Consider the following 26,164-nt stretch of genomic DNA (forward strand, 5'->3'; position numbering starts at 1 on the left):
GAAGTGCTTGAGTTGAGGTTTTCAAAACAGCTCAACATTGAGATTGTTCTGCTCCAGTGTCATGTTAGAATGTACACGTAGAACTGCATATCCCTCATTTAGGCTTTGTGGCTCTTAAATAAGCTAAACCATAGCTAATTTTAGAAATATCACTGAAAAGCTCTTCTTCATCTCATTTCATGGCTAAGAATAGAAAGAGCTCAAAGCTCCAAACATGTGTTTAACTAAGCAGGAACCAGCCCAGTGCTGCTCTCGATGGGAAAACCACATAACCCATGGCCCTGCTGCAGGCCAGGAACGCCTGCACCACACCAGTTTGTGCTGGGAAGGGGGATTACATTCCCAGTACCCCACTGTGTGCAGTAAATCTACCCCTGTTAAGCACCAGGAATTAGGGTTTTCATTCATTCTCAAATGCAAACCTGCGTGCCTCTTGGTTTTTATTTGCATGAGCAAACCTTTGTGGGAAAGGCAGATGTAAAGCAGCATCTCCATCAGTCTGTTTTCTTTTCCGCTTCATGGGTTTCCTCCTCAGAGCAGGGATGCAAAACACAGGACTTGCCCAGGGCTCCCAGTTCACTTGGAGAAGCCAGGATGGGTCCAGGACAGGTTGATCAGAGCCACTGTCTGTGTCTGTGCCTCACCAAAGCCAACCAAAGCTTCGTGCTCATTCTGCCTGAGCAAAATCATCACCAAAGTGGAAGGCACCAGTGAATTGAGTCCAGGGATCCTAAATGACTTGTCAAAAGTCGCACAGCAAATCATCTGTGGACATCCCAATGAGGCTGATGGAAACTGTCTGGCATGCCCAGCTCCTAGCCCCTGGAGAGCTGTCTGACCTGCTCTGTTCCCAAATTGACCCTGTTCTGGGGTGCTGTTAGTCCTGGTTTCTTTTGTGGATTTATCTGGGACAAATCCTAACATTCCACCACCAAGATGAAGTCAGTTTGGATTTAAAGGTAACCATGGGCGAAACTGGGCATGTAGGAAACAGCACGAGACGCTCGAGGCGAGGAGGCTGCGTAGATGGCAGCGTGTGTGTGTGAGAGTGTGTGTGTGTGTGTGTGTTTGTGTTTCCTACAGCTGTGTAGCTCTTCCAAACAGGTTCCCCTCTCTCTGCTCCAACACACAGGAGGACTTCCTGTTGTGTTCACCAAAAAAGGGCCTTTTCCAAGGTGTTGGGCTCTGACAGCCATGCTGCACGTAACCTGGAGCAGCTACAAGAGGAGACAGATTTTTCTTTGCTTACTTTTCCTGGATTTTTTGTATCTCCAGCATTTTTTCAGCTCCCTCTGGTCCTTCTCCAACACTGGAGCTCAGTCCAACAGGGATTTCAGCCCAAGGGCTAACTGGTGACCATGTCCTGTTTTCAAAGACATTACTGTCAGTGTTTAATGGAGGCCTTGGTAGTGCTGGGTTAATGGTTGGACTTGATGATCTCTAGAAAGTCTTTTCCAGACTAAATTATTCTGTGATCCTGTGTCTGTCCTTGCATGACAGCCCTGATTAAGAAAGCCCAAACATGACTTTCACAGTGAATATGAAGGATTCACTGTGAAAATCCAGATTTAGACCCTGAGGTAGTCCAGGACAGAGAACAACAGCTTTGCATTGGGTAACTTGGAGCATTCATCCTGGAGTAAAAGATACCGGAATTAAATGGAAAAAAGTTCTGAACTTTGAAAACTTCAAGCTGGTTTGATCTGTGTTCCACTTATCCAAGAAATCATCTCCAGCTGTTTCCCCTGCTTGGTTTATGGATTGGGGTTTGGGGTTTTTTTTGCAGGATGCTGCAGTGTTTGTTTGGTAATTTGTTTCGTGTTTGCGTAGTGGTTTTAGTTATTCCCAGCCTTGCTGGCGACAGCAGGACTGCAGAGGGCACTGGCTGTCCTCGCTGGTGGATCCTGATGACTTCTGAGTCCTCTCCATTGTTGTGTCTTGCAGTCCAACAAAGTTCCCGTCGTGCAGCCGTCGCACGGAGTGCACCCGCTCACGCCGCTCATCCCGTACAGCAACGACCATTTCAGCCACGGCTCCCACTCCCCCCACCTGCCCGCTGACATCAACCAGAAACAAGGTAACGCCTGGGACCCATGTGCTGGGAGGGGACACAGCCGGAGAGCACTGAGGCTGGCACCTTCCTGGTCCCAAATCGATGAGAAAAATCAGGACCTTTGATCAGCTGGGACGTTGCTTAGCAGGAGGAGGTTGTTTAGCTTGTTGGCAATGCTTTGTGATCTGGCCGTGAGCAGTTTGATACCAAAAGTGCCAGCCCTGCTGGTGGACTGTGCTCAGTTCTCTGTACAAATTGTCCTGCACCTTGAGACCAGACCAGAGCCTGCACAATAATGCATAAGAGTCAACCAGAAAATGGAAAGTAATCTTTCCTTTGACTCATACCCAAACTGTTGTCAGGTTGTCATTTTGAGAAAATAAATGCTTGAAACAGGAAATATTTTGACTAAACTGGATTGGTGTCTGATACTTGACTGGACTGTGACATGTGTGTCCCCGTAGCCACATGTTATGTGGTTGTCACCTGGTTTGGCTTTTTGTGTTCCTGTGTGAGCCCAGGCTGTGTCAATTGGCTCATGAGGCTCTAGAGGAAAGTACAGTATGTTGAGGTTACACCCTGTAAAATAAACTGTAAATACAAGTATGTGTTGAGGAATTCACCCCAGTCCATCGTTCCATCATTCTGCATGGGTTCCTGGCAAACTGAGTGTAAAATCAAACTTTTCTCAACCTTACCTTAGTGTGGAACACTGTTCAGATTACCCAGTTTTTTCACAAACCTGGGCTTGATTTCATGGGAAAGCAAAAAAACTGAGAGTTTTGTGTCAAACTGCATTCAGGAAGGAGGACAGTGCCAAAACAGAGGCACAAAGCCAGCTGTTGTGAATTGGGCAAAGGCCTCCACCCAGGAGTGATCCAAACAGTCCCAGAGGCATCAGCTTCACCAAGTTAACATCACTGATTAAACAATGGGTTATTGAGGATGCTCTTGGCTGGAGGACCCACTGAATAATCCCTGGTCTGAACCTAGAGACCACACTTTGGACTCATCAGGGATGCTGATGGGTAGGATTTAGGTCTGGTGTAAGGGATACCCAGGCACATCCTGGTTGTCTTCCAGGCAGCACACTGCTTGTCAGCCATCAGGGCATAATAATCTCAGCAGAAAAATAGAAAGAGTTAACAAAATGAACCTACTAAAAGCTCAGGTAATGAGTTGGGTCTGAAAGAGTGTGCAGAAGGCAGCCAAACACACCTTCCCCCACGCTGCCTTTGCTGTACCTGGCAGAGCTCTGCCCCTCCAGGAGCTGTTCACTGTGAGCTGCCTCCTGGGGCTCACTGTCAGCCTGGGAAACCTTAAGGGGTACAAGAGCAGCTCACCCAAGGGCAGAGCTGGTTGTATCCCTCTGTGGAGGCTACAGCTGGCACTGGAGCAGTCCCTGAGCATTCAGCTCTGCAGTGGGTCAGTCATCCTTGGACATTGTCCTTGGGCTGCCCACCTGCGCCCTCAGTGCAGGCCCTGTCCAGGCTCCCCTTCCCATTTAGCCTGTACTTCTACAGACACAGGGAGTCTGTCCCAGAGACCCTCCATGTGCTATTCAAGGAAAGGTTCAGCCCATTATGCTCAGCTGGGTCTTGCCTTTGTGGTGCAGCTGTGATCACACACGCCCCATGCCCACACTGAGGGTGAGGGTTTTCTCTGTGCTCATCCTGGATGTGCCCCATCTCTGTTTTCAGCACTGAAGCAGCTCCCACTATCACCCAGTGTAAGTGCTTGAGAGGCACTCTCATACTCATTCTCCCAGCATCCCTTTAAAGTTTCTCACAGTAGCCCAAGGACACACAGACCAGGAAATACAAGCAGGAATTCTGAGTCAGTGGCTGGTGGCCCAACCACTGGGCCAGCAAGAATAACTTGTGCTCTGACTTACGCAACTCCTGTTGCTGGGGCTGCAAATCTGAGGATGTTCCACCAGCTGCCTTGTGCAGGTCTGCTTTTGTTTGACCCTCCACGGGCCACTGAGTCCCACTTGAAGCAAATCTCATACTGCGTTATAGATTCCTGTCAGGTCAGTTCTGTATTTATTTTAGCTGACTCCTAATAAAGTACTTGGAATCGGTTGGTGTCGTTCTTGATTAATAAGGTATCAGTCAAACACCTAGGAGGAAAATCCAGTTGCAGCTGCTTGCCACTCTAGCCAATTTAGTCCATGTGTTTATCATCCAGGATGGCCATTTGATAATCCCAGTTCCCAGTTTTTGTCTGAGCTTGCTCAGTAGCAACCATCACTACACTGGCTGCTATCAGAGCTCAGCCCCAGCACCCCTCCAGTCTCCCAGTCCAGGGGTCAGCTGGAGCTGGTTTTGCCAGCAGCACCGTGGTTGTCTGAGTCCCACCCGCAGCCCCAGGCGGCACAGGATGTTTTCCAGGCCAGCACGGAGCAATGCTGTGGCTGTGTCCCCTGGCCATGCTGCTGTGCCAGCAGCTTTGAAGATCACACAGGGATTCCCCATGCAAAGGGTGAATTCCCAGCTGGCACCATACCCACCTCCATAGTTCCTTGGCACCCACAGAGCTGCAGAATAATTGTTTTGAACTCAAATTGCTTAAAATTAAGTTGGAAGTGATGCCTGCTGGAACATCCCCACTGCCTGCTCACGGGGGGTCCTGCAGATGCCTGATGGAGAGGGAGCACAGGAATGGCTTTGACCGTCCACTGAGCACCTGAGTGAGCTCTCTGGGAAAGGCAGAGGGATGCCTGGAGTCAGCCAAATCCTTACCAAAGCACGGTGCTCCTTGGCCTCAGTGTGGCATGGAGCAGCTGCGATGCTTGTGCAAGAGCAAGGTGTCTCTCCTCCATCCCCCCCCTTATGTTTGTGGTTTTGCAGCAATGTGGATGATCCACCACATCCCCACAGAGACAAGGACAGGAAGCACCAGCCTGCCACTTGCAGTTGGCTGTTTCGTGTGGCTATCCACATGTGCCCAGAGATGAAGCAGCCAGGGGGTTGGGAGCGATCTGGGTCACCCAGGGAGTGCAGTGCCACGTTCAACTCCTCTCCTTCTCCCTTCCTCCAGCAGGAGTGCACCGTCCTTCCCAGACCTCAGACATCCCTGGTTTCTACCCCCTGCCCCCCGGAGGAGTGGGCCAGATCACGCCGTCGATGGGATGGTGAGTGAGGAGGGCCCAGCCCCAGCCCCGCAGCACGCCAGGGACGGGGTCAGTGAGCCAGCCCGACCACTGCTGCTGCTCTCCATGGCCTCCACGGTGCCTTCCCCCAGCTTCTCCCCTCCTGTGTGCTGAGTGAAGAGGGAGGAGAATTTAGCCCTGTCTTGGAGGTGGGAGCAGACCCGTGGAGAGGCTGAAGGCTTCCCTGGCTGAGGCATCCCTGGAGAGGGGTTACAACCTGCCCAATCCAAAACTGCCTCCTGCTTTACATCTGTCTGTGTGGATTAGGGAACCCAGAGAGAACTTCCTACCCACCCCTCCTCATCACAGCAAAAGTCTGTTTTTTGAGTAGGAGGTAATTTTCTCCCTCACTGGACTTTTCGGCACAAGCAGTGCTTTCCCTGAGCACACCACCAGCACGGAGTGATCCCGTGGGATGCTCCATCTGCCAGGCCGTGGTGTTTCTTGGGATCTGACACACAGGGAGAAAGTACATCATGGCAGAGACCTGCCAGGAAGCAGCCCTGGTACCCACAGCCTGGCCAGGTGGTAAGCACTGCCCCGGCAGGCATGGGAAAGGAGAGACCATGAGCTGGAGCGCTCCCAAAACGTACCCCCTGCGTGGGCCAGCCCTGCAGAGCATCCTGCAAAGCACAGCCTGCTGGTAAACCTGCCCTGGGGACACAAGTTAAAAATACACCAGTGTGTTCTCTGTGGTCATTGCCACTGGCTTTTGTCCCCGTGACCATGAGCACACTGAGAGAGCGGGTCTGGCAGGTGCTGCCATGTGGGCATCATCACTCCTCAGATTAATATTTAATCCCCAGTGATGATACAGGGACATGGCAGAGGCTGGCAGGGAGACTGGTGGCTGCAGGTGGCAATTCAGGGTCACTGGGATGAGGAGAGGGTGCAGGGCTGGTGATCACAGGGACAGTGGCCAGATTCCCCCAGTCCCAGTGGATAAAACCCTGGCAAAGCCTGGCAGAGAGTTTCAGGTACAAGAACCTATTGTAGAGTAGGAAAGGGGAAGCTTCTTAAAGCACAAAGTAAAATGTTAGCTTTTGCTTTGTTTTGTTTATGAATTTCATGTTCCAGATATTTTACCACAAGGAAACAGAGAATGAGGCCTTTGATACAGAGTCTGGCTTCAAAGAGATTACATTTTGCCTTCTGTGCTAAATCTGCTACTCTTGGGTGATGATTTAACTCGTCATATGATGTGATTCATCCTCAGGAAAAACAAGGACTGGGGTGACTCTGCTGTGGCATGAAATAAACAGTTGGAGTGGGGAGAAAGGAGTTTTGACTTTCCATTGACTGTTTGTGAAATGGAAGGTCCACTCCCGGGTTAGGATGGTGCTGTTCAGATAGCCCTGGGCTCATGAAGGGAGAGCAGTCTAGTTTTTTATGGAGGTTTTTGTGGGGCAGTTGGTGGTGGAGAGAGTTTTCATGGCTGAGAGCTGCTCCAGCATCCGTGGGGTTTGGCATCCTCCTGCAGCCTCATCAGCTGTCTCCATTAATGGCTAATAGAGCAGATATGGCAAAGCAGCAGAGGGCCTGACATGCAGAGAGCAGCACCTTGAGGCACATGTGTCTAACAGAGTTTTGCTCATTCTTTTCCTTGCCCAAAATGTATGGAAGAGCCCCAGCCCCCCTTGTGGAGTGCCCAGTCCTCAGCTGAGGCTCAGCACACCGCTGTGGGTGGGTGCAGAAGCACTGAAGCCTGGCAGGTTCGTGGCAGCATCCCCCCATGCCAGCAGCAGGCAGCAGGGCTGTGTGCCAGAGATGGGTGTGATGGGGATGGTCATGTCAGGGATGCATCCCAGAGGAGCTGTGGCTGCCCCATCCCTGGAAGTGTCCAAGGCCAGGTTGGATGGGACCAGGGATCTTGAGCAACCTGGGTGGAAGGTGTCCCTGCCCACGGTGGGGCGTTGGAACTGGATGATCTTTAAGAGTCCTCCCAGCCCAAACCATTACAGGATTCCATGGTTGTGCTGGTGCCACCAAGTAGCTGCCAGGCCAGGGCAGCCACACATGGGAAGCAACTTTTCCTCCACAAGCTGGCAGGCAGGAGCTGGGCACAAACTGGTTTTGTTCTCACTGAGCGCTTCAGGAGGAGGAGCTGCAATCACTCTCTCTGTAATTAAGCTGGGATGACAGTCAGATAAAAGCTTCCAAGAGTCCAGTCCAGTGAGTTTTGCTTATGGGAGCCTGGCAGTAAACATTAGCCAGGAACCTGCAAATCGTGTCACTCACCCGTGCCCGGGGCCGGGCTCTGTGGTGCCATGGCAGCCTCTCCTCCACAATCCCACAGCCTTTTTCCTGAGCCACCCTCCCATCACCAGGATCCTCTGGAAACAGGCTGAGAGAGCTGGGGTTGTTCAGGCTGGAGAAGTTTCCAGGGAGGCCTCAGAGTCCCTTCCCGTGCTTAAAAGTAGCTTATAAAAAAGAGGGAGAGGCACTTTTTATATGGGCAGTTAGTTTTGAAGTAAAAGAGGAAAGTTAGATCAGATGTTAGGAAGTTTTTTACACAGAGGCTTGTGAGGCCCTGGCACAGATTGCCCAGAGACATGGCAGCTGCCCCTTCCCTGAAGGTGTTCATGGTCAGCTTGGACAGGGCTTGGAGCAGCTGGATCTAGTGGGAGGTGTCCCTGCCCATGGCAGGAGCTTGGAATGAGATGAGCTTTAAGGTTCCTTCCAACCTAGACCAGTAATCCCATGATATGGGCTGTAATCCTGCACTCCCAACCATCAGGGACTGATTTTGCAGTTGCTTTAGTTTTCATGTCAGAGGGACTTTGGATGAAGCTGCAAGTGCCCGACTCCATTCCCATCCCAATACCCCGGCCCCTGGAGTAACCCAGGTCGCTTCTGGATTAGCTCCAAGTGTTTTCTTGGCCCTGGGGCAGCCGCCTCCAACTTCAAAGGCTGTTTGGGTTTGCCGGTGCGCAGCGCTGGCTGTTTGCTGGTGTGTTTATACCTGCCGACATCTGAGGGGTCGGAGAGGGCTTCTGCCTGCCAGGGTGTAAACAGCCCTGGCTGCCTTTCCTGCAGACAGATCCCACAGATTTCAGTCCAGCCAGGAGGATTTCAGACAGCAGCAGGAACAGGAGCCTCCTTCCTGCCCAGCACAGCTCAGGGCTCTGACTGCTGCCCCGCTGTCGTTATTCCTCTTCAGGGCAGAAACTTCTCTTTAGCCCCGAAAAATCCCAGGCATCCAGGAGCTTGGGTCCTTCACAGTTCACCACACTTAATGATAATGGACTTTTTGTGAATTTTTTCATCATTAGAGCTGAAAATGGCTGGCCCTGGGTTTAGGTGCAGCTCTGTGCAGCCTGGCCAGAGGAGCGTGAGTACAGCACAGCTGTAAGCACCCCGTTGTTCCCTATCCCTGGAAGTGTTCAAGGCTAGGTGGGATGAGACTTGGAGCAACCTGGTCTAGTGGGTTGGAATGAGATGAGCTTTAAGGTCCCTTCCAACCTGAACCATTCTGTAATTCTATGATCTCCATGTGCAGTTTCAGGCTAGAAGCATCTTTTGGCAGGTTTGCAGAACAATCCAAGGTATTTTTGAGCTATTTCCATATGAAAATGCGGGGGTTCCCTTGCTGGGAACAACAAGGAACTTCCTGCATAGTTATTTTACTATCTCAAAAATAATTTCCAGCCCCAGGTCTCATACATGTCTGGTCCCCAGTATGAAACAGCTTTCAAAAAGAATGCAGGACTGAGCTTTTGGCTTCTTTAAAACTGATGGGTGTCCTTAAAAGGGTGTGCTGAGGAAATCAGAGCATTCCTGAAGCACAAAGGCAGGGTAGCTACCTCCTCTCCAGGCTCCAGGAGTCTCCTGTGCTTGGGGAATCACAGAGTAGATAAAGTTGGAAGTGACCACAGCGGGTCACTTCCTGCTCAAGCAGAGTTGTTCCAGAGCACATGGCACAGGATTGCATCCAGACAACCCTGGGGTATCTCCAGTGAGGGAGGCTCCACACCCTCTCTGGGCAACCAGTGCTTGGTCACTGCACATTAATGAAGTTTTCTTTATATTTATCCTCCTGGTGAAGCTTCTTAAGCACCACACAGAGAATCTAAGCAGGCTTTTTTTTTTTTTTTGTCACACTGTGCTCTTTTGAGCAGCTTCTTCTGTACAATAGCAACACGTCCTGATTTTTCAGCACGCCTCTGCACTTTGCATTGTTGCCAGGTAAACTCAAAGCTGCAGCAAAGTTAGTCAGTACCAGGGGCAGAGGGGTTCAGAACTGGATCCAACCTTCGTAGGAAGGCCCAGGTTCTCTCAAAATAACATCCAAAGCCCACACTGCCCCTCAAGCCTGAGGGACACCGAGTGTCCACCCAACCAGGGGCATCAGTGCTCTGAGTCCCGTTAGCAAAGGGTATCTTTAGGAAACACCACGTAGCTGTGGATGCTTTATAGCCTCTTTCTTCCTGATCCCAGGCAGAGCCAGTCTGTCTATCCGCTCCCGTCATGTGGATTTAGACAGCCGTACTCGTCAGCGCTTTCTGCTGGGGCTTCTTTCTCCAGGTGAGTATGAGCTGTGGCAGACAGGGCAGCTCAGCTGGTCGTGCAGCTTGCAGTTTGTGCAGCAGGAGCTTGCAGCAGACCACAGCCACCCAGGGACAGCCACCCACCCTCCCCAGGGCAGCCACGGGGACAGAAGGCGCTTTTAGGCAGTGTCTGGTACAAAGGGTGCTCAGGGGAATGTTGAGGAGGAAGGATGCACAACGGTTGGGTTTTATTCAGCAGAGCTCTAAACAGAGTCGAAAACTCCAGCCTTCAGCTCAGGATTGGGAAATGGGGTGGAATCCATTGCTCAGGACTTTGCTCCGTGTCACTAACCCTGAATGTGTCCCTGCTGCCACCAGCGCTTTGCTCTGCAGAGATGGATCTGGTTTACTTGGTCTTTTAAAGCAGGACAGGAGGGGGGCAGTGATTTGCTGCCCTCCCAGCAAAACAAGTCTTTTCTGTGAGATTAAGACACAGCTTCTGCCTTCGGGTGAGCAAAATGCATCCCCTGTGGATGGGAATCACTGAGCCCAGCTCTTCCAGGCATGCTGCTGGGCAAAGCCCTCCTGGTTCCATAGGGATGCCAGGGCCACACCAGCTTTTGCTTCTGCTTCATGTTGTCCTGAAGAGCTGTTAGTGGAGATTTCCCACAGGAAAACCATGCAAACCCTTGCTCAGGCGAGCCCTTAGCCATGCAGAAACCTGGATCCATGCAACCCTTGATCCGTACAACACTTGATCCATGCATCCCTTGATCCATGGAGCCCCTTAGCCTTGCAGAAGAGGGGAGGGAGTGCTGCCAGCCCTCCTTTCTCGCCAGGTATGACCCATGCACAGCTTCAAAAGTGAAGGCAAGAGGAGCTAACGGTTCCCTGTGGAGCCCCAGCAGCCTCCCTGAGCTCCTGCCTGCAGGATTTTGGGGTGGATTTTGCAGCACTGCTGCAGCCGAGAAAGTACACCTGGTCAGATAAGGATCAGACTGTGCTGGTGGATTAAATTAAACAGCTTTTCTTTTCGTGCCAGCATATCTAATGAACAGTTCATCTCCCATGGGCAATTCTGCCATCTCAAGCTGCAGTCATAAAGTGGCAAGCTTGGCAAAGCTGACTTTGCTGGCTTTATCCTCCAGAACTTGGGAGAGAGCTAATGAAGCCTGAGAGCTAATGAGACCTCTCGTGATCTCAGCCCGTGTTGTGGAGAGCATTGCTTAGGCAAGGTGCACCTCCTAGAGTTGCAGCTGGGTTCATGTTCAGACTTAGTCTATTTCTGATAAAAGAAAGGTGTGGGGTGGTCCTAATCTCTGCCATCCAAACCCCAAGTTGAGTTTGTTGTTCCTTTCTGCAGTGCTAATGAGATACTCCAATAGAGATTTGAGTAGCTGAAACTGCTGGGTGAAAGCACCCTTGATCTCAGCCAGGCTGGCTCCTGCTGCAGGCGGGTTCCCTCCCTGTGGCACCGGATCCTTTCCATCCACATACCCACAGCTGGACCAGCCATGCCACGAGGGTGACCCAGGGGTGGTGGGCACTGCCTGCCCCCCGCCAGCCTGGCAGCACCTGCGTGCTTTCCATGTCCTCGCTTTCCGTCTGCTTCGCCACGTCCGAGCGCGTTCCAAGGATGCCCTGGCTGCCTGGCACTCCAAGGGATGCCCTGGCTGCCCGGCACTCCGAGGGATGCCCTGGCTGCCTGGCACTCCGAGGGATGTCCTGGCTGCCTGGCACTCCGAGGGATGTCCCGGCTGCCTGGCACTCCGAGGGATGTCCTGGCTGCCTGGCACTCCGAGGGATGCCCCGGCTGCCCGGCACTCCGAGGGATGTCCCGGCTGCCCGGCACTCCGAGGGATGCCCTGGCTGCCTGGCACTCCGAGGGATGCCCTGGCTGCCCGGCCCCCGCCGTGTCCCCGCCTGGCGCAGCCCTCCCGGCACGGCTCACCCGCTCTCTGTTGCAGGTTCACTCACCCGCTGATGCTGGGCTCTGGCATGCACACCACCGGCATCCCGCACCCCGCCATCGTGCCCCACTCCGGCAAGCAAGAGATGGAGCACTACGACCGAAACATGTGAGTGGGAAGGGCTGGCTCGGCAGCAGCAGCTCCTCAACATCCATTTCGTCTGTCACTCTCAGTGCTCCAGCGGGGGGAGGATGGATGGACACTGAGCTGTGCAGTGCATTTGCTCTGAGGAGCAAATCCCGGCCCCCCACCTGCTCGTGCTGTTGGGTTGTTTTGGGGCCGAGTGTTCTGCTGGCTCTGATGCTGACAGCCCCTCCTTTTGTCCCACCAAGGAAACCTCAACCAGAACCAAAGAGAGAGAAGGAAGCCAAGAAGCCCACTATTAAGAAGCCCCTGAACGCTTTCATGTTGTATATGAAAGAAATGCGGGCGAAAGTCATCGCCGAGTGCACCCTGAAAGAGAGTGCTGCCATCAACCAGATCTTGGGAAGGAGGGTAAGAGCTCACGGGGCCAGTGTCATCACCGAGTGCCACATCCCTGTCCCTTACAGCTGCTGTTAAGTACATTACAAGCATCTGCTGCAAATCCGGATGCTCCCACGAGCACAGGGGCTGGATATGCCCTGGGGCGGGGTGGCCGTGGTGGGCTGGGCCAGGAGGGGACAGCAGTGCCATGCTTCACTGCTGTTTGTCCTTGCAGTGGCACGCCCTGTCCCGGGAGGAACAAGCCAAGTACTACGAACTGGCTCGCAAGGAACGGCAGCTCCACATGCAGCTCTACCCCGGCTGGTCTGCCAGAGACAACTACGTGAGTGCCACCGTGCTGGGACCCCCACCCTAGGGCATGGCCCAGAATGGCCTGGGGGGCTGGCTGGTGCTTACCAAACACCTGCTCCTGGAAATGCCTCACAAGAGCCATAGAAATTCACATTTCAGGAGTATTTTGACACCCTCTTGCCTAATTGCCTGTCTAAAGGGTGAATGATACAGCCCACAGCAACCACAAGCTTTTATTTGCTTTTTGTCCAAGCAAATACAAATAGAAAGGAAGAGAAGCTTTTAAGTGCTGTGGATATATCTTTGGAAATGTAATTTTATGGAAGCAAACAGCTCTGTGCATCTTGGACAGCAGCTGAGGTATCTGTAAGGGTGGTGAGGCCCTGGCACAGGTCACCCAGAGAAGCTGTGGCTGCCCCATCCCTGGGAGTGTTCAAGGTCCAGTTGGACAGGGATTGGAGCAACCAGGTCTCATGGAAAGTGTCCCTGCTCATGTCAGGGGGTTGGAACAGGATATCTTTGAGGTCCCTTTCAACCCAAATAATTCTATTATTCTGTGACTTAAAATAGTGGATCTTTTTGTAGGGAGTCTTTTCCTGTGACTTCCATACTGTTTTGACAATACATGCCTAACAAGCTCATTAGTGAACTGAAGCAAAGCACACATAAGTCTTCAGACATCTGTCCATCCATACATTTCCATCATTTCCCTCACAGACACTTTCTTACCCCTGGGAACTGCACAGTGAGAGCCCATCCTTCCCACACTGACTCCAGCTCTCCTTCCAGAATGACAAAACACCTCCAAGGGCAAGAAAACACCTGTAAACAGACCCAAACCACCCCAAACTGCCCCCAAAAACAGAGGGCAGAGATGATGCAGAAAAAGCAGAGGTGATGGGAAGCCCCCAGCCCACATTTTGATGGGCACACATCTGGAAGGCATCAGCATTGCTGAGAGCATGGCACCATCTTCCTCCAAGACCAAGCACATCCTCCATGGAAATCCCAGTCCTGTATCATCTTCCTCTGGTTCCTTGGGGAACCAAGGCTGGTTCCTTTCTACAGAAGATAGATGGTGGGCTCCAAAAGTGCATATTGGTCCTCCCAGCACTGTGAACCAGCTGGTTTGGGTGCTGTGGTTGTTGGAAGAGGTGCTGCTCTCTCTGAAGTTGAGCAGGGATGAGGAGGAGGAATGTAGGTCACTCGTGCAGCATATGATGCGGATATCGGGCAGGAAATACAGCTGCTCCCCCACTGAAGGAAAAGCTTACCACAGCTCAGAGCTTTCCACCTTCACTTAAACCACAAGAAGTCATACAAAAAGTCACAGGTCAAAGGCAGCCCTGGGAGCTGCCTGTGCCACACAGCCAGATTTGCTTCCGTGCTGCTGTGCCCTCATTAATCAGCTCATTAGGGGGCATGGGGAGGTGCTGCATCTTGTGAATCAGAGGCAGTTTGGGGATAAAATAGGATTTTTTTATTAGTGAAAGGAGAATGAGAGATGGGTCCAAAACTGCAAAAGCACTGAAATAGATTAGTATTACTTAAAATAAATTTCTGGGAATTTCCTAAAACTTTCTTTCCCATTTGGAATCAGGGAATATCAAGAACCAGTTTCAGTTTGGGTATAAGGCACCACATTAAAGCATGTTTTGGAAATAGGGAAGCTTCTAAAATGGACCAAGTGCTTTTAGAAACATAAGGAGAAGGAATAAGAATATGACAGGAGCATCAGCCATTGATCATACTCTCTCCATTGCATGCAGCAAATGTTTAACTCTATTGATCTCATTAAATATATTAATTAAACCATCACTTCATTAACTAAAGCAATAATGGGTGGGATCCCCAAGTGAGATGCATCAGAGTGGGCTGAGGAGTTTTGGCAGGAGCTGGCAGAGGTGCTGAGCAGCACAGGCACAGGCACTGGCTTTATTACAGCTGGTTTACATGCACTAACATTTTCCCTCACACTTTCTGACGCAGCCTGCACCATAGATCTGGGTCTTAACTGCATTTGCAGCATAGTCCTGGACTCATAGACCAGAGCAGTGTGTTGGGGAGAAGATGGAGCAGACGTGGGGGTAGGAGGGGGGACATGGCTGCCACCACCTCTTGAGTTTATTGCAGTTTCCACAAATGCACAGGTCTCACTCAAAGTGCTGAGCCAAAATGCCTGTGGTGCTGGATCCGGGGAATTGGAAATGAGGGTTAATCCCTGAGAAAAGGCACAAGCCCAGAATGAATTTGTGCTGTGCAGAAGCCATAGCAAGTCCCCAAAAACACATTTGGGCTTCACTTTGAGAGTTCCTCCTGGGTTTCTTCTTAGGAGCATTGGAATGGGACAAGAGGAGAGGCAGGGGACACCCTCACAGATAAACCTGAGTGGTCCCTTTGCAGCCTTTTCCAGTTCATCTCCTCCTGGAATGGGCTGAGCCAGCAGCACCATGGCTCTTCACTGGGAGGCAGCAGCCATCCCCAGCACCCAGTCCAGCCCCAAAAACCCTGCACAGCACCCTCAGTTTTCTGGAGCACAGGTAACAGCCTTTCCTTTGATTTCCTAGGGGAAAAAGAAGAGACGAACACGGGAAAAGCAGCAAGATTCCAGCTCGGGTGAGTGCCTGCAGCCTGGCAGCTGTTCTGCTTTCCTGCTCAGATGGGACAATCCAAAGCAGTTGTTGTGTTTTACCATGTTTTCTTTTATTCTCCAGAGCTTAACTAGAGAAATACATATGCATTATTTTTTAAGCCGTGGTAAATTGACATTTTTGTGACTTTTTAATGGACGTGTTTGACTTAGAACATGGGTAGTGTGTGAAAACTGAAAAGATTAGATTTGGGCAAATGTATAGTAACTTCATATAAACTATCACTAAACTTTATCTGTTGAAAACATCCAAGGTGAATGTCCCCATCAGACCTACAGATGATACTAACTAAAGAAAACTCCTCTCAAATGCATCCATATTGTGTGCGGGATGAAATGTAGTGGCAGGACTGAAGATCACTCATGGGAGTACTCCAACTTTGGTTGTCATTTCATAGTAATGTAGACTTGAAGCAAAGTCATACTAAACCCCACCCCCCTGTACCACCCTCCTGATTGGAAAAGGCCCTTTTGACAGATTTCAGCTGGTCACAGACACATTCCCATCATCCAAGGCTATTCATGTGCTGATTTCTGAAGTATTCCTACCATATCAGGAATAAATGTTATCTGTACCAATAAATATTAGTTAAAAGGGGAATCATTATCAAGAGATGTGTCCCAATAATGCCTTCAGCTTAATTAACACTGTTGATCTCATTCAGTGCTGAGTTTGGTAAGAATACAAGCTTTTAGGCCTCCATGTAGAGTGCATTGTATATTTTTATATATCCATATGTATGTCTTGTCTGTGTGATACAAAAATTATAATTTCACCTGTTACAGATTGGAAACCAACTACTGGTTGTACAAAACGAGACATTCATTGATGGTGGTTGAAAGAGAGGCTGAATCCAGCACAGAAATGTGCTGTCCAGTCTCATTCACAACACCAGAGAAAACATCATGTGCCTGAAAGCAAACAGGGCTTCACCCTAATGAGTCCTGAAATTATACAGCAAAACAGCAACGTTTTAGGAAAGGCCGTGGAGAACAGCTTTTCCATTAAAACTGGAAGGGTTTGATGGGGGGCAGAGTGGAATAGCTGTGCCTAGGTCTCCGTGGTGCTAACTCTGCTTTCAGCCTGCTTCTGCAACGTTTCCTCCTCTTTCCTCCGTGCGCAGTCCGAGCTCGCTGGCAGCCCGGTGGTGTCTGCTGGAAAGGCAGGGAGCCGGGAAGGATGCAGATACAGGAGTCAGGCATCGCCTCCGGATTTGGCAGCTTTTCCAGACTTAAGAAATTGGGAGAGCTGTGAATTTCCCTGTAATTGCCCACGTTTCTCAAAGCTGTTTCCCAAACCACCTCCAGCTGCCAGCAGTGATCACTGATATTTGCCTAACGATCACTTTTTTCCAGGTGGTGCCAGCGCCATTCAGTAGCAGAAAATAATGGGATTGTAGTCTGTTAGTCGTGTGTTCAAGTGGCTAAAATGATGTTGCCTCTTTTCTTCCTCGTGCTCCTCCTCCTCTTTGTGCCTCTGCCTTGCCCATTCTCCGCCGCGCATGCTTCTGTGTTCAGATCCTGCCTCTCCTAAGAAATGCAGAGCTCGCTTTGGCCTCAACCAACAAACGGACTGGTGCGGCCCGTGCAGGTGTGTATCGGCATCTCCTCGCTGCTGGGTGTTCCTGGGACAGGGGTCCAGCTCCAGGTGTCCCCCCGCAGCCATCCAGGTGTCCCGCAGCCATCCCGGCACCAGCGGGGGCTGCTCTGTCCAGGCAGGGATGGGGCGTGCTCTGGGCATCCTCAGGAGTTTTCTGAGCTGCAAGGGACAGGCTGTACTCCGGGGTTTTCATCCCTTCTGGGGCAGTGTTGGTTTAGTGCTGCACATGTTCTTCAGCTGATAGACTTCCCTGGTCTTAAAAGTTCAATTCCAGGATGGAGACCTCTGTGACCCTTACATAAGGCTTTATTTCCAATCACATTAGTCACACCCTAGGGCCAGCAAGTGAGGATTTAATGTGGTTTTTTTTCCTATTTATACTGGGCTAACCATGTATTTCAAGATCCATCTCTTCCTGAGCCTTAAATTTTGCAGTACCCACCACGGGTGGGGTGGGACAGCCTCAAGCAGCAAAACAGAGCAGTGCTGTGCTCCTCAGGCTCCCAGAGATGGATTTCGTCAAGAAATAGCAAAGTTCACATCAGCCAAGTGCTGCTGGGCTCAGAGGGGCTGCAAAGGCAGGCAGGCAGGGTAAGCTCCTGGGAGCTTCTGGATCTGGGTGCTGGAGCACAGAGAGACTCCAGCTAGGACAGAGATCTGCAATTTGCAGTTCTACACCAATGCATGAAGAAAAAGGCGGAAGTAAAGTGGAACACTGCCTGATGTATTCACTTCAGCTTGAAGTGACTAAAATAATTTAGCTGACCCACACCTTGCAGCACCCCAAGCTCCAGTCCCTGTGGCTGAGTCCCCTCCTGCACTTCAGCGTGCCACAACGGCAGAGCTCCCTGTTTGCCTTTTATTCCCTGGGTGGTGTCATCAAGCACCATTTTTTAATTGATTAAGAATCTAGGCAGAGCTCCCTTAGTGTCTCATTAATACCTGAATGTCCAGAGGGGCTGCTGGAGTGCCCCATGCCCCTGCAGCTGTGCTGCCACGCTGAGCGCCCCACTCTTCATGGACACTTCCTCACCTTCCCTCTGCCTCCATTCCAGCTCTGAACTCACTTCTCTGCACGGCTTCCCAATTAACACCGGCTGCTGGAGTGCCCGCACACCTTGGCATGCTCTTCCTGTGTCCCCCGTGTAACCAAGCCCTGGTCAGCCAGAGCTGCTCTGCAATTCTGTACTAACGTGCTGCTGCCACTCAGGGGCTCCTGCCCAACGTGCTCGGCTCACCTGTGGAGAACAACTTCCCCACGAGGATTTCCACTCCACGGGAGAGGTTAACTGGTTAAGACTGGGTGTTCCTGCTCTAGAGCTTTCACACTCCTCCCCCATACCCTGGACAAACACTCCAGGGTGCTGTAGTTTCCAAAGTGAGAGGGATAAGTTCCCTTAAAGAGAGAGGGATAAACACCTTTAGCAGTGTAACACCCACCTCAGCATAACCCATGGACTGGGCCATTATCAGCAGTCTGTAGTATCACATCTGCTTTTTCCCCCTGTAAAAATCCAATGAATCAATGGGCATATTCCTGTAATCTTAAACAGATCATTGAAACTCTATCCTGCAGCTACTCCCAAGATGTCTCTGGGAAACACAGCTCTTCCTCAGGCTTGTCTCTGGGGAATTACACGCATGGAAAATGCCCTCGAGTTAAATAGTTCAGCTGGGCTGGGGTGTTTCCTATCGCATTAATTGGGTCAGCACGGCTGACGATGGCACTGCCAGCAGTGATGGCACTGCTCTTGTTCACATCCAGTGCAAGTCATGTTTAATACTGCACTAGTTGATACTCATTCTCGCACTGGTTTTTCATTAGGAAGATCAAAGACAGGTGTGTGCCCACATGAGTGAGTTCTCCATTGGATCCGTTCTCCTCGGTTCAGGCAGCCGAGGCAGGGAGCTGCCTGGGAGATGTTCTTTTACTGTTCTAGCTGTAAAGGCTCCAGCAGAGCAATTGTCCCTTCAATACTGTTAAGGTGACAATCTGGAGAGCTCTTTTGTTTGAGGATCTATACTGAGGTGCTTAAGGACCCAAGGCAGGTGACATGGGGGATCTGTCACGTGGAGAGAAGGAAAACCAGCTCAACAAACAGTGAAGACAAGATAGTGTGAGGGACTGACTCTGGACAAGCAGCGGTAGTTCAAACAATCTGGATGTACAAGGTGACACCTGGAACTCGGAATAAACACTGAACAGAATTGTCACAGGATGTGAGGGAATCATGGCCAAACCCAGCTACAGCAAGAATGATGTGTGACTTGTATTTTTGATACCCCCAAATCATAACACACATGTGGGGAACCTGAGTGTTTCTTCCAGGAGGGACTAAAGGAGGCTGGTCCCTGCTCTCTAAGGCTGCTGCCTTAGGAACCTTCCCAGTCCCAGCAGATTTCTTGCTAGAAGAGCAGGGCTGGGGGAGGAGAGCTGCCCCCGATGGGTGCTGTCCTGTAAAAACCCCTTTGGGTCAGTAAAGCCATCCCCAGCTGATGAGCCTGGAACTGAGTCTGTCACCACTGCAGGACCATTCTGCCCGTCTCTCCCTAGTGTCTGCCCAACGTACAGGTACATTGCACTTTGTACCTGTACTCCACTTCCCAAGGGAGAGGTCACATCCTAAGGGGAGGTCACAGCAAATTCTTCCTCTCCAGGAACCCCTTGGGCTGAAGTGTGATTGGTAGCTCTGTCAGGGCTGATTTTCCTTCAGCTCAGTGAGCAGGTTAAAGGTGATTTGCCCTCCAAGAAGCAACAAGTCCTCTGAAGGCCTCAGGACTGTTCCAGTTTTCAAAGTAGGACCTCAGACACGCTCAGACCATCTCCCTCCAGCCAATCCCAGACCATTTCCTTCCCTTTTCCTGAACGGTAGCTGAGCACATTTCTGCTCAGCTGTATCAGAGTTGTCCTTGGAGGTGGGATGAAGGGCAAGTACACTCAGAGCAGAAGAAAAGAGCTGAGAGTTAAGGCCAGGTTGGATGGTACTTGGAGCAACCTCTGGTTTAGTGGAAGGTTCCCTGCCCATGACAGGGAGTTTGAAACAGGATGAGCATTAAGGTCCCTTCCAACCCAAACTAGTCTGTGGTTCTAGGTAGATGACACTGTGCACAAGGCTAGGAAAGTGCTGGGAAGTGAGCTCTTGGAACCTTCAGATTTTGGGATGAGAAAAGCCAAGACTGGTGAAGGGCAGTGTCCCAGCAGAGCACAGCCTGGGGCCACCAAGCACAGTGGTGCTGACATGCCCTGTGACACCAGTGCACACGACTGTCCCACGGGCCCTGCGTGGGCTCTGTGGCAGCTGGGGAGGGGATGCATGGAGGGAAATGCTTTATTAGTCCTGAACTTGCGAGAGCCAGGCACCCACACAGAATCCGAGCAGTCGGGGTGGTGACTAGTGAGGAATGACCTCGTGGGTTAGATTTTTATTATTATTATTCTGATTAATTTTTTTTTACATTTTTGGGGTGTTTATTATTGTTTATATTATTATTTTAAAATTGTATTGTTTCGCTTTTTTATTGTTATTTTCCTTTCATGGCCTTGATGATTATTTGATTATTAATTTGGAGGGGGCGGAGGTTTTTTTCTTCTTTTTTTTTGGTTTTTTGGTTTGGTTTTTTGGGTGGTTTTTTTGTTGGTTTTTTTTTTTTTGTTTGTTTGTTTTTTGGGTTTTTTGGGGTTTTTTTGTTTTTGCTGTTTTCATTTTTCTCCCGGCACTCTGATCCTGGCTCCTGTTTCCTGCCTTCCTCCCGCTCCTCCTCCTCCTCTCCGCTTGCCCGAGCCCCTCCCGCAGCCCCGCTCCCGGCGCGCCGGCGCCGCCTGGCGGTGTTCCCGCAGCGCTGCAGCGCCGCCGGGAGAAGGGGACGGCGGATCCGCGGGGCTGCCGCGACCCTCCCGTTACTCACGCGGGCCTCTCTCTGCTGTTCCAGGAGGAAAAAGAAGTGCATTCGGTACCTACAAGGAGAAGGACGCTGTGCCAGCCCAGTTTCTTCCGATGGAAGTGCTATAGACTCCCCTCCATCCCCACCGGACGCACTCCGATGCATCCCATCCGCCTTCCCGTCAGAGCAGCTCGCAGCCCCCGCCGACCCCGCGCACCGCGACCAGCCCGACCCCTGCCCCGTGTCCGCGCACCTCCCGCCCGCCTCCGGCCCCTCCAGACCCGGCGCCCGGCGCTCCTCGGCACCCGCCGCGCCCCCCGCCTCCAGCCGCGCCTCCTCGGGGACATAGTCCCTGCCGGCCGCTGGCCGCACCGGGCACTCCGCTCGCCCAACTGGTTCCGGTGCCCCCGTACGAGGACCAGAGGCCCAGCAAAATCCCCATCTCACTGTAAAACATGCAAAGTTTGGCGACAGGATGACTTAAGGATGATGGAAAACTCACTTGGTTGGGTTTTTTTTTTTTTTTTGGAGGGGAGGGGTGAAAGATAGAAAAGCAATTTCAAAAAAAAAAAAAGGTAAAAAAATTAGTACTGGCCAAAATTTAAAGTGCTGATGAGTAAACAAGCCTTTTGTCCCTGCCCTGTGATGCTTTTTTTGTTTGTTTGGGGTTTTGTTTTGATTTCTTTTTTACTGCATTATCTCCCAAGTGTGGCAGAGAGCAGAGCCACATCCCCAGCTTGCTGCTGTAGGTGGTAGGTGCTGTCAGTCTAACCCTGGCTTCCACTCCCTGCCCTCCGAGCTGCTTGAAAGTGTAGTCACTCACAGATCTCCCATAGCCGTTACACCAAGGAGCTGGAAAAGCTGGAATAGGAGAATTTTTTAAAAGCCCATATGTCTGAAAAGGAAAGGAAGCAATGCCAGCATTCTGATCTGACCAGGTAAAAGAGAAATTAAATATTTAAAGCAATGAGGTGAATTTTTTGAACTTCTTGTTTGAGAAGAGGAAGATGTTGTTTGCAGGTAACAGGTCTGTGTGCAGACATGTCCCATTCCACGGCTGTACAGCCAGGCACAGGAAAAGGGAGCACCAGCCAGGCGAAGGAGCACAGAGGCTGCTGGAAGGGCTGATGGTTGCTCAGAGCATCGGTCAGGTGCAGGGTCTGTCCTGCTGTTAGGAATTGTCCTCTGCACATGTGGATGGTCAGAAATCCCACCAGACAGACTGGCCAAAGCCTCAGGAATCAGTCTGTTGCTTTTGTAGGCTCTGATCGAGCTCCGCACCTCCGCAGCAGTGAGCAGGGCAGGGCATGTGGGGAGCCACCAGCTCCAACAGGCTGGCCAGTGGCCCAGGAGCTCACTAGCCCAGGGCAGAGGACCACACTGGCCAATGGCCCAGCTTCACACTAGCCCAGGGCTGACTGAGGACCACAGCGGCCAGTGGCCCAGCTTCACACTAGCCCAGGGCTGAGGACCACAGCGGCCAGTGGCCCAGGATCACACTAGCCCAGGGCTGAGGACCACAGCGGCCAGTGGCCCAGGATCTCACTAGGCCAGGGCAGAGGACCACACTGGCCAGTGACCCAGCTTCACACTAGCCCAGGGCTGAGGACCACGCTAGCCCAGCGGGTCCTTGTGGGGAGGTGCGAGTTCTCCTGTGGCGTGGCAGCAGAGCAGCATGGCAGCACTCAGTGCCCTGCTCTGTAGGCATCTGTCTGTACACACCCTCGGCGAGATAAGAACCCTCTTTCTCATGATTCACTGTAGAACTTTTTAAAAAACCTTATTCTAGCTTTTTCTAAAAGATTCTCCCTCCACCACAATGATGATGCCAAATGTTAATGTATTCTCTCCAGCTTTAAAATGTTTACCAGTTTCTGGTACTGTATTTATATTCTGAGTTTGATAAACAAAAAACACTGTGGATGGAGCATGATCTCCATGAACTGATGTAAATCCCAAATAATTCCAAGTTTTGGATTTACTTCAGGTTTACAGTCTTCTCAGAGACCACAGTCTAGTCCGGTGCAGACTTTTTTTCCTGTTTGAAAGAAATCTATTCCAGACTGCTGAAGAGAAAAATGACACCACACAGAGGTAGAGGGGGCACTATTTTTTTCCTACTTGATAGATGGGTTTTGGAGTACTGAATACAAATTATGTAGTAATATTATTGTAGAACTGCAAGAAATTTAAGATGACCTTTATAATGTACAAACTATTTTTATATTTTTTTCTTAATGCAAAAACACAAACCATAATTTTTTACATTGGATTAAATGTAACTTTTTAACCAAGTTTATGCCTCAAAGATTTAAAAATTAAAAAAAAAAACCCTAACTAGTCTGTAGAGCAGCTTTGGGTTTAGTCCCTTTATTTAGACGGTTTTGCTTCTAGTAGTGTAGATTTTCTATTTCTGGTTTTAGTTTTGAAGATCTAAACCTATTTCTTTATTCCTCTCCTGTATAAATGTAACTTCAGAAGCACTGACAGAAAGCTATGTGCACAAACCTGACAAGTTTGCAAAGAGTCATTTTGAAGTTTGAATCCTTTTAACCCTTGGAGAAGTAGCATTACCTGATCCAATGCCAACTGTACACTTTTGTACTGACTGCACTCAGAGGGTTAATGACATAGCACTAGATCAATATGCAATCTGCTCATTTTAAATTATTTTAGCAAGCTTAGCCAACAGCATGTTCCGGTGCTGAACAGAGGAACTCAGTAGACTTGCCAGACCTGATATGGTCTCTTTAAATCATTTGATTTTTAAACAAACAAAAAAAAAAAAACCAGCTTTAAAAATGGCTGTGTCTCAGCTCATCATTCGTCACTCTGAGACCCTCTGCTGTAAGGTGCTGTGAGTGTCACCTACTGGAAACACCACAGGGGACAGACCAGCCACCATAGTCTGGTGAACTCAAACCCAACTGCTATTTCGTGGTTGGATGACAGATGGAACTGAGCAGCACAGCAAAGGCAGATAGAAAAGGAAAGGCAGATGTGTCTAAATAACACCTGAGGAAATTTCAGGGAAAGTCCTGATCAGTATTAAACTGGCCGAAGCACCCAGACCAGCCCTCATTCATTTCACCCCCTGGGACTTTCCCCCAGTTATTTCAAGGCTCCGCTGGCCCCTCCGTGCTGTCGTGAGTCCCTGCCTCGACCAGCAAAAGGCTCATCTGCATTACAGCCTCCTCTCACCATTGTTATTCCAACTGATTCCTGCCAAAGCTCCTCAGTGACACCTAACACCCCCTCTCCAGGCGCCCTTCCCTGTGCCCTCGTGGCACAGAAGCATTTTCAGAGCCCCAGAGCCGCAGCAGTCACACCCACAGCATTGTCTGCTCTATACATACAGGCCAGACCTTACCCTGTGCTTCCAGCTGCTGCAGGATAAACTCAGAATACCCACGTGTGATATACTGCACTCAGTTTATACTGGGGTAACTGAGAAAATGTCATTCTCTTTATTCCACAACACAGAAAAGATAAGTTTGGCTGCCCCTTTCCAAGACAAAGCAGCATGACTTCTGTTCCATGGCCCCATGGCTGATAACCAATGCCAAAACAAAGTTATTAATACCAAAAGAAGTGTCTTTCAAACTGCCATATGAAGTGTTGCTATTTTGGGTTAATACTCTTTTTTAATACATGGAAGACTTTGCCCTGAAGTTTTTAACTGAACAAGAATTTTTTTCTAGTTATTTTACAGCAGTTTTAACTCTTCCTGAAATACATATTTGAATTCCTGGAATCAGTCTGAATGTAGAAGTCATGGAAGTACCACTTCATTAAAACAAGTAAAACCACTGTATGTATGTAGCAGGGATAAATGTTTTGCAGCTGTACCTTCATTTGTCCAATGACTATCCATCATTTGTTGTAATTTTTTTACTTCACTGAGTTTGTATTTTTTGGCTTTTATGTTCAAAGTATGTTTATAGCTTTATAAATAAAGTAATTGCCAGACTGGCTGTTCAAAAGAGGCCACTGGAAGTTATAATGCTATCAAACTCTCAAGGAACTATTTCTTAGCATTCAAGAGGATTCCTGCTTGCTTTTGTTTTTTCCTTTCAGCATTTGTATGTTTGAATAGTTTTTAGAATAACTGCCAATAACCTTCAATGGGTAAGACTGAACTACTAAGCTGAGGGTACAAAGAAAATACTTTTTTCCTACAATTCCTACTGACACCCAGCCTTGCCTCTCCCTACCCCCACACTCAATCCCTTTATCCAAGAGAAGCCTGATCCCTGATTGTGCACTGACTTTAAAAAAAAAAGTTAGGAAAAAAAAAAAAAACAGCTTTCATGCAAGTTAAACAGCAACAGAAAGTTTAAAAGTAGGAAATCAGCCTCTCCTGCTTTCTGGAATTTCAGAGTACACAGCCAGTGCCTGTTACAGCCACAAGCAGCAAGCTCAGCTGAAGCATGGAACACAGGCAGCAGCCACAGGACAGCCCAAACTCTCAGCACCTCCCCAGTGTCTTTCTCTACAGCTGAGCACTAGTATTACTGGAGTGGGTAAGACAACTGAGAGATTCAAAAGAACATCCTTTCCTGCTGCCATCCCTGCCAGGCAGCTACAGAATTTGAATCCGGCTGAAGTCTGAGTCAGTACTGCAGGGGAATTTCAATTAGAGAAAGTAACTTGTATGCAATCATAACTACCAAAAGCAGTGAGAGTATTACAATCTGCCAAAGCTACACAAAGCCTGGAGCATGCAGAGCAGCCCTCCCCTACACCTCCACAGGTACCTCAGTGCCAACAGCCAAGCGGCACAACCCGGGGCTGCAGCACAGGCTCCAGCACTGCACCTCTGACCAGCACAGATTTGGGCCAGCTGCTCTCACAACTACCAAGTTAGATCGCAGGTGTGGTTATGCAGGCACGGCACAGTGGGAGCAGTGCAATGAGGAAGATAAACCGTGTCTTTGTCCGTCGTCCCTCGCCCTGAAGCAGCATGAGGCATCGTGCAAGGCGGTGGCTGCTGACAAACATTGACACCACCCAAAGGAATTCCCACAGGCTGCTGCCACCAAGCACAATTACACCAGGCTTCTGAATATTAACTACAAACATAGCCACAGAAAGGACATCACATTTTCCTCTAGCAGCACTTTTAAACTGAGGTGCATTGTTTGCAATACAGGCTGCTGGAAAGGCTTCAGCCTGTCCAAGTGTCGCAGTGGAGTATTTTATGCCCACTGACAATACACCCAATATAATGCACGGCAGCACAAAGGCAGGCCCCACAACCTCCTGAGAAACCAGATGTGAGGAGCAGTTGTATCCAAAGCATGGCTTTGAATGCTGCTTTAGAGCAAATTCTGAATGCTTTCATAATGGTTACATTCAAAATGTAGGCAGTCTTGGTAAGCCATCAAAAAACATCTCTCTGGATATTTAACCATCACCCAGCTTCATCTCAAAGTTGCCTGCTGTGTCTGACTAGTACCCTGCATTAGTCACTTAAAAACTTTACATCTGTTTTATTTCAATTAACCACTGCCTAAGTGCTATTATTTCTACACTTAGTAAGTGACAGTAAAACTATTCTAGTTCCAAATAACTAGAACCATTTGCAAACA

General features: G+C 49.9%; 1 protein-coding gene across 9 annotated transcripts in view; it reads left to right on the top strand.

Annotated features, from left to right (window-relative positions):
• Positions 1-22,069, top strand: part of TCF7 (transcription factor 7) — a 70,747-nt gene extending 48,678 nt beyond the window's left edge. For 2 of the 9 annotated variants that reach the window (XM_038149741.1, XM_038149742.1), the window contains exons 4-12: positions 1,945-2,077; positions 5,096-5,189; positions 9,645-9,731; positions 11,662-11,772; positions 11,997-12,159; positions 12,365-12,472; positions 15,009-15,057; positions 16,610-16,682; positions 20,622-22,069. In XM_038149741.1, coding sequence (XP_038005669.1) covers positions 1,945-2,077; positions 5,096-5,189; positions 9,645-9,731; positions 11,662-11,772; positions 11,997-12,159; positions 12,365-12,472; positions 15,009-15,057; positions 16,610-16,682; positions 20,622-20,922 — 1,119 coding nt within the window. In that variant the 3' untranslated portion in view covers positions 20,923-22,069. The remainder of the gene's footprint in view (positions 1-1,944; positions 2,078-5,095; positions 5,190-9,644; positions 9,732-11,661; positions 11,773-11,996; positions 12,160-12,364; positions 12,473-15,008; positions 15,058-16,609; positions 16,683-20,621) is intronic. The other 7 variants (XM_038149743.1, XM_038149744.1, XM_038149746.1 and 4 more) reach the window with 5 other exon arrangements.
• Positions 22,070-26,164: the final 4,095 nt, after the last annotated feature.

Source organism: Motacilla alba, chromosome 13 (assembly GCF_015832195.1).
Source record: "Motacilla alba alba isolate MOTALB_02 chromosome 13, Motacilla_alba_V1.0_pri, whole genome shotgun sequence".
Classification (NCBI taxonomy): domain Eukaryota; kingdom Metazoa; phylum Chordata; class Aves; order Passeriformes; family Motacillidae; genus Motacilla; species Motacilla alba.